This window comes from Mollisia scopiformis, assembly GCF_001500285.1.
Source record: "Mollisia scopiformis unplaced genomic scaffold LY89scaffold_11, whole genome shotgun sequence".
In the NCBI taxonomy this organism is placed as follows: domain Eukaryota; kingdom Fungi; phylum Ascomycota; class Leotiomycetes; order Helotiales; family Mollisiaceae; genus Mollisia; species Mollisia scopiformis.
Genome location: NW_017263591.1, coordinates 173144 through 184923, shown reverse-complemented (window position 1 = coordinate 184923; position 11780 = coordinate 173144). Strand labels below are relative to the sequence as shown.

At 47.5% G+C, this 11780-nt stretch overlaps 3 protein-coding genes across 3 annotated transcripts; all 3 read left to right on the top strand.

Moving 5' to 3' along the window:
- Window positions 1–141: 141 nt before the first annotated feature.
- On the top strand, window positions 142–948 carry LY89DRAFT_696793 (COX5A-domain-containing protein; the record flags this gene model as incomplete). Its single annotated transcript, XM_018216859.1, has 4 exons — window positions 142–368; window positions 487–532; window positions 617–734; window positions 827–948. The coding sequence occupies 4 exons, from the start codon at window positions 142–144 to the stop codon at window positions 946–948; spliced, it is 513 nt and encodes a 170-aa protein (XP_018071667.1).
- A 2711-nt stretch (window positions 949–3659) lies between these two features.
- LY89DRAFT_50502 (uncharacterized protein) lies at window positions 3660–9435 on the top strand. Its single transcript, XM_018208008.1, has 7 exons — window positions 3660–4232; window positions 4309–4418; window positions 4474–4569; window positions 4622–4678; window positions 4734–4770; window positions 4826–6183; window positions 6235–9435. The coding sequence occupies exons 1-7, from the start codon at window positions 3942–3944 to the stop codon at window positions 9284–9286; spliced, it is 5001 nt and encodes a 1666-aa protein (XP_018071666.1). The 5' UTR covers window positions 3660–3941; the 3' UTR covers window positions 9287–9435.
- Window positions 9436–10042: 607 nt separating this feature from the next.
- LY89DRAFT_584492 (uncharacterized protein) lies at window positions 10043–11526 on the top strand (the record flags this gene model as incomplete). The annotated part of the gene is made up of 2 exons (XM_018209264.1): window positions 10043–10113; window positions 10170–11526. The coding sequence occupies 2 exons, from the start codon at window positions 10043–10045 to the stop codon at window positions 11524–11526; spliced, it is 1428 nt and encodes a 475-aa protein (XP_018071665.1).
- Between the last annotated feature and the right edge of the window lie 254 nt (window positions 11527–11780).

Here is an 11780-nt window from a genome sequence, read left to right as displayed (position 1 = left end):
TGCCAAACTAGCCGAGATTAGTAAGGCTTAATCTCATTGGTCACTGGCTCATCGAAGGAAAATGGTTCGACCTTCAAAGGAGAGAAACGATTGCAAGCTCTCGAAGATTTTCACCACGGCTTCTCAACAACGTCTTTCCTAATGTCGTCGACCTCAATACTGCGTGTCGCTGCTCGCGCACAACCATCCACATTCTTCCGTGCCAATGGCATCCGCAGCCTAACTCCCCGCAATTCCAGTGCCATGTATGCTGTTCCAGCTCTGATCGCAACATCCGGGTCTACCTGCAGCTTCAGCACCAGCAGCATACGTCGGTCTGAAGACGGAGGCCATGGCCACGAGGAGAGCTTTGAGGAATTCACCGCCAGGTATATACGCCTCCAATTGGTCGTCGAGAGCTTTTGAGCATGTTCTGCACTGCCGAAACACCACGACGCCCTCCGGCCAAGATCCATCAATTGCTAACCTCTGGGTGCCAAAATATAGATATGAGAAGGAGTTCGACCAAGTACAGGATGTCTTTGAGCTTCAGGTATGCTTTATATTGCTTCCCTGTGTTTACCCACGATGCTTGCATGCACCTGCAGATTTGCTAATTATCGTACGATGGTAACAGCGAAACCTCAACAACGCCTTTGCATACGATCTCGTCCCTTCACCTTCCGTCCTTACTGCTGCCTTGAAGGCTGCGAGAAGAGTCAACGATTTCCCCACAGCCGTACGGATCTTTGAGGGTATGTGGTTTCCTGCTGGCATCTCGGCAAGCACAAAGACAGCATACGGAAAACAGGTGGGAATACAGGGCTGACTATATTTTGTCGTACAGGAATCAAAGCGAAAGTTGAGAACCGTGGCCAATACGATCAATATCTCGAGGAGCTCAAACCACTTCGAGATGAGCTAGGTGTCAGCTTGAAGGAGGATCTCTTTCCAGAAGAAGCTAAATAGAAGAGGGACATAGGGTGAATGGAGGCGACATTGTAGATGGATATCACTTGCGGGTGAGATTAGATGGTGGGGCGATGGTAGAGCTTCGAGGCTCTGCGTTGCGGGCTTTCTACTCTGTGTACAGCTGTAACAAGAATTGCAATGCATCTGCCTTTGGAAACTTTGATGTCTAATTGCAGTGGTGATACTGATTTGGAAGTTGGATCTAGTATAGAGGTGAGACACCTTAATGGTTATAGGTTTCGCGATCTTTATGGAGCTTTGCATGTGGTTTGGGGGAGGGTGGGGCGTTTCCAAGCTTGAACAGGACGTTTAACGAGCTAAATGGAGGAGCCGTGCTATCCTTTGGGGAGGTGGTTCAGCAGTGGTTAAGTAGACAGACCGTCTTCGTTCCCAGAGAAAGTGGTTAGTGAGGTTCCATTTGAGGTAGGCTTGTTGTTCTAGTCCTCGGGCAAAAGAAGTAAGTCTCCATCTAGTCATGGGATGAAGTCGGTAGACTTTCACCCGTACTGGCTCTATCATCTGTCTCATGAATGAAACTCAAATACGGTATGCCTGTACTTGTGGCACTCGTTCCCTGAAATAGTTGACGTTCCTAGAAATCAGAGTTTTGATAGAGTAATGATTTGTCCAATTTACTTATGCAAGTTTTTGCATAGTAATTAGAGAAAGTCCTCTCTTGATCATTCTTGTTCTTAGTGTTTCAGTCATATCGTTGAATGAGTAGACGTTGGGAGCTCCCAACTTATGCAACTTCAATGAGATAGGTAAGTAAGTGCAAACTTAGTTCCTTGGTCATTGAAGTATATCCATATAGATAGGGTGTCAAGTAAGTTGCAGGTATAGCATTGTGGGGTTTAGATAAACAGTAAGAGCATCGATACTCGATTTGTGTAAAGTGGGTAGTTATCAATGACTTTCATGGTTGCAGGCGACAACATTTTCAATGGCCTCGAAACCCTCTAAATTCAAGTTGCGAGGAGTTCAATAAGATAGATAAAGGGTTCTACAAACATATCTTCGCAAATAGGAAAAGAGATTCAAGTCTCAAGGCGAAGCATTAGGCAAGGGAAGTCAGAGTCGTTGCTTTCTATCGACCGTTTCTCTCCTGCGAAGTTTGATGGACTTCGGTAAATACCAGCAGCTAGAAAGAGAATTGGTCGACTTCTCAACTCTGAAGACACCTGGAATACCTTTGCTGAATGCATTTCGGACTCTTCTCTCTGGACACTCTACTATCTTATCCCAACTCTACTAAAGTTTGTATTACCTAGCTCCTAGCCCCAAACTCAGATTCCAAAAGATGATAGTGTTCCATTTTCATGCTTCGAAGCGTGCCTAGACCAGACAACTGGGAATGAAAACGCAACTCTAGTATCCATTACTTCACGCGTGTCTAACAGATACATGGCCATCGAGATGGATCAGTTCTTGCTTCAGTGAAGGTGGACATTCGTTCGGCATATAATACTGGCCTGTCCGAACTTGCACTCATGCCTGACAGATTTATGAGAAAAGAGATTATTTAAGGCCCATCTTTAACGCATCCATGGCTAGAAGGTCTGAGTCATCTCCGTCGCCATCGTCGCATCAATAGTACGCTTCCACTTTCCGCCCGCAGCTATGTGACTTGCAATTAATCAGGATACAGAGACAAGCAGAATGAGCCTAGCCCTACTTCACAACTTCTCCGACGCCCTTTGTGCTTTGTCATTCCACAGATACAACCTCAATTACCAGTCAGCATCTTCAGCGAGTTCTCTCGACGCAAGAGCAACGTTTAAGATAGTAGAGTATTGCTCTCCAATATTTACACAATGAAGCTCAGAGACATGGAATCAAAGCACGCAGACGCAGTTCTCGATTTGCAACAAGACACTGCTCACCCTCAATCAAAGGTACCCTCTTTGTCATTCTACAGGAACAGCTTTTAGTAGTGGCCATCGCCTTCGGCATATTTTCAGCTCAAGAGGATAATTTTCGATCCCCAGCTTGTTCCTCTGTATAGCCAGAGCTAACAAATCAGAGCACATAGCAAGTTTTTAAAGGCTACTACAAGCTGCTCTTCGTTAACCAGAGGAAAATATCATGTAAGCTAGTAAGAATAAGGATCAAGATCACCTTTTGGCGAGCATCCTTACCCGTCCCTTCTGAAAAAGGACCTCAGGGAGAAGGAGCATTTGTCACTTGGTGATACACTAGACTTCTATTCCAGGGGAAGGCTCTCCAAGAATGAGAGCCAAGACCACTTGTTTCCAAGTAGTTCCAGTTGTCTCTCCTGAATAACGACTTCATATCGCCGAACCTCAACAGAACATTTCGATACGATGCAATTACAACCCATACATTCGCTTTGCTGAAAGTGACCTAAGCCGTCAAAAGGACTCTGTCTCTTTCCAAACACAACGCGCCTTAGCCTAAGATGCATGCATGCAAATACTTTGGAGGACTTGCACCACAGCAGTCATACTGCACAAGAAGAAGACTTATACCAATCGCGGCTGAAGATCGCAAGCGACATTAGGACATGTACTCTGTTCAAAGATAGCTTTCAGATCAATCCGATGAGGGCAGGCTATCCCTCAAAATCCATCCAACATTCAGTCTACTTTCATTCTACTTTCGCTCCGACTTGATCATTGACAACGCTCATCGAGGCCATATGGCAGTCCAAGTGCTTGTAAAAAGCTTCACAAATCGGATACAAAACGGATAATTCGATTAATGGTAGAAGAATGTGCAGCTCGGTTGGATTTGAAAGTGAATCTCAAAATTTACCACGGTCGCGCTTGCCATTGTGGTAAAGAACAATACCAGCGCTTGTAACAACACACAACCCACGTCTTCTACAACGCTGAAATCTAAAATCTCATGAGAAGATTCTTGCTGCTGCTTCTCCTTCGTCTTTCATCACGAATTGCAGCAAGCACTGGAGAATCCCCACTTCATCGCACCCTTCGCAGAACTACCAAAAGCACCAGCACACAATCAAGATGTGGTTCTTTCCTTCTTGGGCGAGTACCGCGCGCAGTAATCACCAATCAATTGGCGAGCCTCGATCCGAAAATGCTCAAAACGACATTCAGAAGGTTCAGGCAATCCCTCAATCAACCAGCCCAGCAAGAAATCGATCTGTTTCATTTGGTCTCGAGGCAATGGAGCGACTGCAACGTTCCTTACCAGATCCCATCCCTCGAACCATGAGAGCTCAGAGCGAGGAGCTGGATACAAAGAAGAGGAAGCATTTCGTGGTGGATATTGAGGAGTTGAAGATGGCGGCAGAGGTAAAGTAGCCTGCACACGAGGCTGACATCCGTCCTCGGCATGTTCCGCAATCGTCGCTAATTCTTTGATCTCAAGGAGCGCGTCTTATCGGCACGAAGTGTGAAAACTGCAGACAAAAAGCTCAAGGAGGCAGAATCGTTGGTGCGCTCTGCAATACTCTCCCCGGAGCAGCCAGTACAGATCTAGTGGGTTTACTATGGCAAATTCCTCAAGGGCGACGCAATTTCTAATGACCAACAGCAAGGACAAGGCGAAGGAGGAGAGGCTCGCCGCCACCAGAGATGCCCCACGACCTCGAGCTCAGCAGAGAGAACCATCCACGCCCATACGAGAGTAGTACGTTCTACGTTCACACATGTCTCTTCTTGCACGCTAACTCGTTGAAAAGTCGGGACGAACATGAGAAGAGGCAACAAGAAGCAGCCGCAGCCCACACGAGACAACTGTACGTCCTGGAGATCATGACGGTCAGTGGGGGATCTACTGACAGTTTGAATCAGATCGCAGGTGAACCGAATCTTGAACGCTAATGCTATGGTCAGTCACTCACGGTTCTCCTTCCACCATCTGGAGCAATGCTAATCTTTAGCAGGGGAAGCCTCGCAACTTCGGCCCCAAGCCGAGAAGTGAGTTTCCTGATTCAGCCGCGGACTCATGGACACGCCCCAGTGCGAACGCGCATGCAGGACGTCCGCCTTCACAGATGTCCCAATCCACGCCTCAAATCTCCAACAAGAGACAGCGTACGGAAACGGGTTCTGTGCGTACGAGCGGCTCATCGAGATCGCCTATCGAAGTAGACAACGATCCGTCTGAAGAACACAGACATAGCTCTGCAGCCAGATCAGGTCACAGTCAGACGTTGAATGAGCCGACGCGATATGCGAGTAGCGGAGTGGGAGGTGTTGGCGAATATCGAAATGTCCACGAATTAACAAGAGTCCATGGCAACAATCGAAGGATTCGCCCGAACAGCTCTTCTCATAGTCATGGGAATGGAGTTGGGCTTCCGCTCTACAAGAAGCCAACCATCGTGAGACTCGATGAGAAGGAGGATGCCACTGATCCAATATCCGATTCCGATATTGATGGCACCAACAAGTCGTCCTACAAGAAGCGTGCTGCGAACTTTGAGATTCAGGTCCCAAGTTGTCCGCCTATCACTAGAACCAAGGACCAAACATACGATATCAATGGAGCGGGCATTCATAGAGGTGCTAATCCTTCGTCGAGCTCGGAGACTCCGCAAGTCTCGCAACACTTTTCGAGGGACGGCAACGAGAATCGAGAATCTCGAGCTTCCAGTGTTCAGCAAGCTAGCAAGTTCGCATCAACCCCCAGAATATTTCAAAGAAAGGGCCATGCTAGTGGCGGCTTTGGAGACAAATCAGAACGACAACTCGAGTCGAGCCCTGATCAACTTTTGTCACAGGATCAAATGGTAGAAGAAGAACGCAAGCACTTTGACTGCTTACAAGAACTGCTCCAACAACCGAATTCTCCCCGCGAACGGCCCATTGATTTGGATGACTCCGATGACGATGAGCCTTCAAAAAATGCAGACATCGAGCCTACAAATTTCAAAACTGCACCAAAAGGAAAACTAAAGTCTGCGAGGACTGGGGAAGTTTATGAATTACGCCAGGTATTCAGCCATGCCAAATTATGGCTCCACGGTTGCAACAGTACCTGGACGATGAAGCATGACCAAGAAAAGAAATACCTCGCGTTGTTTAATGAACAAGGCGAGCGTGAGCAACCGCTTCTTACATCACCTTTCAATGCTATCCATTACAGCCAAAAATCTGCCAAAGTGATAGTGCAGCGTCACCGAGATCATGCTTCCTCGAATGCTACGCAGCTTTTCATGGAGTTTTCAAGTATTCCGCAATGTCTCGGCTTCACCGAGCACTTGGTATCTGCCTGTGGTCTCAGAGCTATGGTAAAGTCGTAAGTACACTAAATTCAGTTTGACTTTCAAGGATTGACACAGAATGGCAGTGAGGAACATCTTGACAAAGCGTTCCGCAAATTCTTTGAAGACGTTAAGAACGGAATAAATCTTAAACCTGGAGATAAACGCCCTCGAGGAGAGGAACAGCCTGATGACGTTCGTCTTGCAATCGCGCGGTCCGAGAAGAAGGTCAAAAACCTGTTGAATACTGCGCAATCAAAGAGCTACAAAACAGGTGATGCCAGTATCCGCCACTCGAGCCAGGAAGTTGAGGAACCTCGGCCTAGGAAGCGACGTGTAACTGAAGCAATGCGAACAGACTCAATAAAGGCCGATAGCGATGAAGACAAGCGCCGGACTTTCCAACATCATGAACTTCCTCCACTTCCTCCAGACACGTTCTATCGCCGTTCCTCAGCCGTACCTGATTCGAGCACCTCTCATGGAACACGCTCATCCACGAGAATAGCAAGCACTGATGCTTCCCAGAAAACTCGTGCTCAGCGACGCCCACCATCACCAGAAATTCCTGATTCTTGGACGAAGCTCAATCCAACATGGGCTAAGGATGTCAATTGGCGAAGTTCTATCATCTACCCTCCTGAAGGAAGAAGCAGGGCCACAGTAGATCAGCAAGATATATACAGACTTGACGAGGGAGAATTTCTCAACGATAATCTGGTCACATTCTACCTTCGCTGGCTCGAGCATCAGCTGAAACCGGAAGTGGCAAAGCGAGTCTACTTTCAGAACTCGTTCTTCTTCGAGAAGCTTAGCAAGCCTGCTAAAGGTAGCAAGGACGGGATCAACTACAAAGCTGTTGAGAAGTGGACTGCCAAAGTCAACATCTTCGAATACGATTATATCGTTGTTCCCGTCAATGAGAATCTTCATTGGTATGTCGCCATAATCTGTAATGCTCCTAAACTCCTCGAGGCTGCAGAGAAAGCCAAGCATGAAATTGTATCCCAAGATGTGACAGAAGGTCAAAGTATAGAAAAGACCACAGAAAAATCTGCTTCGCCATCTTCGGACTCTAGTCTCACGCCTAGGACTAGGGGGATGACCTTGGCCGATCAACCAGCAAAGGCCCCTGAGCCCAGCAAATCGATCGGTGAAGCCTCGCCAAACCAAAAACTGGCAGCAGCGCCACAGAGCAATGGCGTCGAACAACGTTCTGTTGAGAGTTCTCCCCCTCCTATTACCTCTGACATTCTTCCCACGGACACAAAGATTGATCAGGCGAAAAAAGGAAAGAAGAAGTCAGCACCGCCGTCTCGGAAATCTCCCGATGAGTTTCGGATCATCACTCTAGATTCGTTTCATATTGGACGTTCACCTTGCTGTACTAAGCTAAAGAGGTATCTTCTTCAAGAGATGAAGACAAAGCTCAACATTGAGGCAGATGATCCGGGACCCATCGGCATGACAGCCAAAAACATTCCTCATCAAACCAACTCCAGCGATTGTGGTCTGTTCCTTCTCAGCTACATCGAAAAATTCCTACAGGGTCCAGATGAGTTCATCAAGGATATTTTCCAAAGTGCCGTAGATCTTACAGATTTGTCAGAGAAATACCCCCCCGCATCCTCCATGCGTGAGCGTGTTCGTGATCTCTTGTTCAACCTTCAACAAGAACAATATGGAGACGATGAGTCGAAGAAAGCTTATGAAAAACTTAAGTCCTCCGCAAAATCAAAGAAGGAAGTTGATGCCAACTCATCCGTTCAAGCTATTCGCAAGGCTCAATATGGAGAGGATTTAATTGACGCAGATGATCGTAAACAGCCGCATGCCACTGGTGATAAAGCAACGGATGGAAAAGCAAAGTCTGACGAGGATTTCCTTCAGGCTTCGATCAGAGCTCAGACTGTTGGGTCTACCACATTAGAAGACAACACACTCCAGCCAACACCAAAGCAAACCGGTATCATCAACACTATCTACACGACAATGAGCGGCCTTCTCGGACGAGGGCGAAACACACCTGAGAGCTCATCTCGTGAGCAAACAGGTCAAAGCAATAGCGTTATTGTAATCGAAGCGTCTACTCAGAATAGTGCTCATATCTCATTGGAAGCTTTGAATGGCAAATCTCAAGAGATCGTCGACTCACAAGAGCCGTCATCCCAGGCAAGCTCTCGCTCAAAGGGCCGCTCATCACGACGAAACACCACTAGTCCGACTGAGGCGATTGATTTCATTGAGATACTAGACTCGCCGGAGAGCAAAAGAAGCGTACCTGGATCTACACTCTCTACGAAGGCTAACGGTACTAGAAGATTAAAATCTCCAGCGCCGTTACCCGTAGAGAGTAAAAATCATGGCCGCGGAGGAAGACTCGCAGCATATGATTGTAACCGGAGCGGCTTCCCTCAGGTGAAACAGCTTGGAAGCCCTTCACCAGAGCCTGCAGAACAGAGCATCGCTGCCGAACGTAACTCCGAGGTCGAAGGCTTTGGTCACGATGCTCCTGAGGATGACGTTGATCTCATCCCAACTTTTACAATTGAGACTGACGAGTCTCACGGAAAGGCAAATGGTCACAATGAGACCGAGGAGGACGAGTCCGAGATGCTCCTGCCAAACGATGGGCCAGGCACTCGTAATCTGCCCAAAGACCGGTTATCTTCACCTACCCTTACTTCTACCTCTCGCAAGAGTGATATTCCTCCAGCTCTGGTGCATCAAAGTACAAATGACGGCAGCGCACACCCCTCCCGAGGAAGGAAACGAAAGTCTTTGGCTGACGAGGACGAACACTCCGAGCATGAACAAAGACGCAAGCAGAATTTTCGTACTGTTTCGCCAGATTTTACCATCATTGAGACCAAGGAGACGAAACAACACCCAAAAGCGCGCGATTATGAGCACAAAAACAATCGAGGATCTAGAAGAGGATCGGTCGGACGTGGAAACGAGAATGTCGATACAGCGAGCCTTGAGAAGAAGTTGAGGAAGCAAAGAAATGTGGCAGACGAAGAAGAAAGAGGAGGTGGAGCCCGCCAGAGACCTTCCCCGTCGTATCATCTTGACCCTTCCGATGCAGCCGTGATTGGAAAACGTCAAAAAGGCATCCATACAAAATTTTCACCATAAGGAGCATGGACCTAGGTGTGGCTATGGGCATCTGTTGCGTCTTGATGCAGCTTCGAGTTTATTGACGCGTCGCATTACCACTACCATGATCAGGCGTCCTCAAACATGCGTGTTCGCACGTCTTAATTTTCTAATTTTCAGCATAGCAATGGCGTTATGATACCACCACCTCTTCCTGTGGCTAGATGAATATGTTGCATGAGAAAAGATGCCGCATCATTCGCGGCCCATTGGCGTATTGGGGTCTAGGAGGCTTTTTTGCCTCAATACTTTGACGGAATGCTCAGCTTTATGAGCAATGAAACGAATCAAAACAGAGGATGTGGCTGTAAATATTATGATGATAAATAGAGTCGTGCAGATTGCTACTAAGTTGTCCGTGTTTGACCATCGAATTGTGATTATTGCCTCTGGTTGATGTAATTAGAAACAGCATAACAGGTCTTAGTACAGATCCGACTGTCTCTATTTTCATTTGTTATGCCCTTTTGGATCTGACCTTTTCATTCGTTGATTCGTTGATGCTTTCACCTTAACGATTCCGAGAATTGAGGCGCTGCTGTACTCAGCCTCTCGTGCCATCTGACTGCCTGTTTCGCCAGGCGGCTGGTACTGTTCGTCAGACAACCTCCTGAAAATGAGCCCCATATAATTATGCCGAGCCGTGAGAACTTCACAGGACGACAGCAGAGGAACCATCATAATTATCCTCGAATGGCTACATGCACTAACGAGATGCCCTCTCCTCCTACCAAGATGGAACACAAGAAACCCAACAAAGCCAGATCGCGAAGTGGGAAGGTCAGGTCAGCCTGTCGGACATGCAAGTATGGAAGCTCCAATAATTTACGAGACGTTCCCGCTAATGTTTTTTTAAATACAGAGTAAGGCGCATCAAATGCGACGAAGGAAAGCCTTCATGCTCAAAATGCATCAAGTCTGGTCGACCATGTGATGGTTACGGCGTGCAGGTGACGAGCCTTGTTCAAGCCCGAGAGTCCTCTCTGTCAAGTCCAGACATCCACTCCTATAGAAGCGAAAAAGAGAACAGAGGATTCGATTACTTCAGATATAAAGCACTGTCTGAGTTGATCGGGTTCGACACAAAGTCCGATTTCTGGAGTCATGTGGTTCTGCGGTTCAGTGAGGCTTCTCCTGCAGTGTTTCGAGCTGTGCTGAGCCTCAGTGCTCTTCACGAAACGACCTATTGTCAAGGGTCGGAGACCACTATGGAAAGCATGACATTTTTACGACAATACAACAAAGCTATCAGGCAATTGTGCTCTCGTCAAACCATACAGCCGGTGCAATTCACGTTGACTTGCTGTATCTTGTTCATCTGCTTGGAAAATCTGAGAGGAAATTATGATGCAGCATTACTACATCTGGAAAAGGGACTCGAGGTACTGAAGCATTGGCATACACAGGACGTCACTTCCTCCGAACAGGAAGCACGAGAGTTCATTACAAGAGCATTTCAACGGCTCGATATGCAGGCCACAACATTCCTAGATTCTCGCCAACCACGATTTAACATATCTTCCTTGGATCAAGCTTCTACTAGGATCACAAATAAGCCGCTGTCATTTGTGGACCTTCACCAAGCTCGAGCCACTTTGGAGGCCCTTGTTTCGAAGCTTTTTTACATCATTACCACGAAGTCGCATCCCCAGCTTCATTCATGGTCGGCAGAAAATACGTACTTACCCGCCAGGAAGTCTTTGCTGAACGGGCTTAGAGTTGAGTTCTTGAAGTGGAAGACGGTATTCGACACTTTCTCGCACCAGGAGGGTCAGAACTGGCAAGAAGACGAACTTCGACTCAGCGTCTTACTTGCTCTGCATCACCATACCACTGCACTCATGCTGGATATCAGATACAATACAGATGTCGATGGAAAATACTATGGCCCTCCAAAGGATGAGGAATGGACGAAAATCAACGACATCTGCCAGTCCATGATCAGCTCCTTGTCAACATCCAAATCCTCATTTTCAGCGGATATGGGTCTCATTGCTCCGCTATACTTCACTGCTATGCAAGCGGATAATCCTCGTATCTCCCAGCGAGCCATCGATCTCCTCTATCAGATCAAATGGAAAGAAGGTTTCTGGAATGCAGGTACAGCGGCAAGGGTCGCAGAGAAAGCCTTGCGCGACCAAATTACCGGCGCATCCGGAGCCAACTCGACAGGCGGAATTGCAGAGCTTGCGAAAGTCTATTGCGTAACCTGCTGCTGAAACGATATCAAACTCTCAGCAAGGCGCTTCTCCAAGGTTCCTAAGAGGTTCGTCCTGAAATACTTGTCAAGGATTCTCGCTCCTACGAGCACAGAAAGTGTCTACCTGAAGCAGGCGAAGTGCTGGAACGACCCGACCAATCCGGGCTTCAAGCTTGCTTATTAGGAAGAGAAATGTCCCGACAATCGTCGCAATGCCGTGGGCTGGCGCAGATCCTGGTATGGCGCACTCGGCACCGTATTTGGAGCGAGATT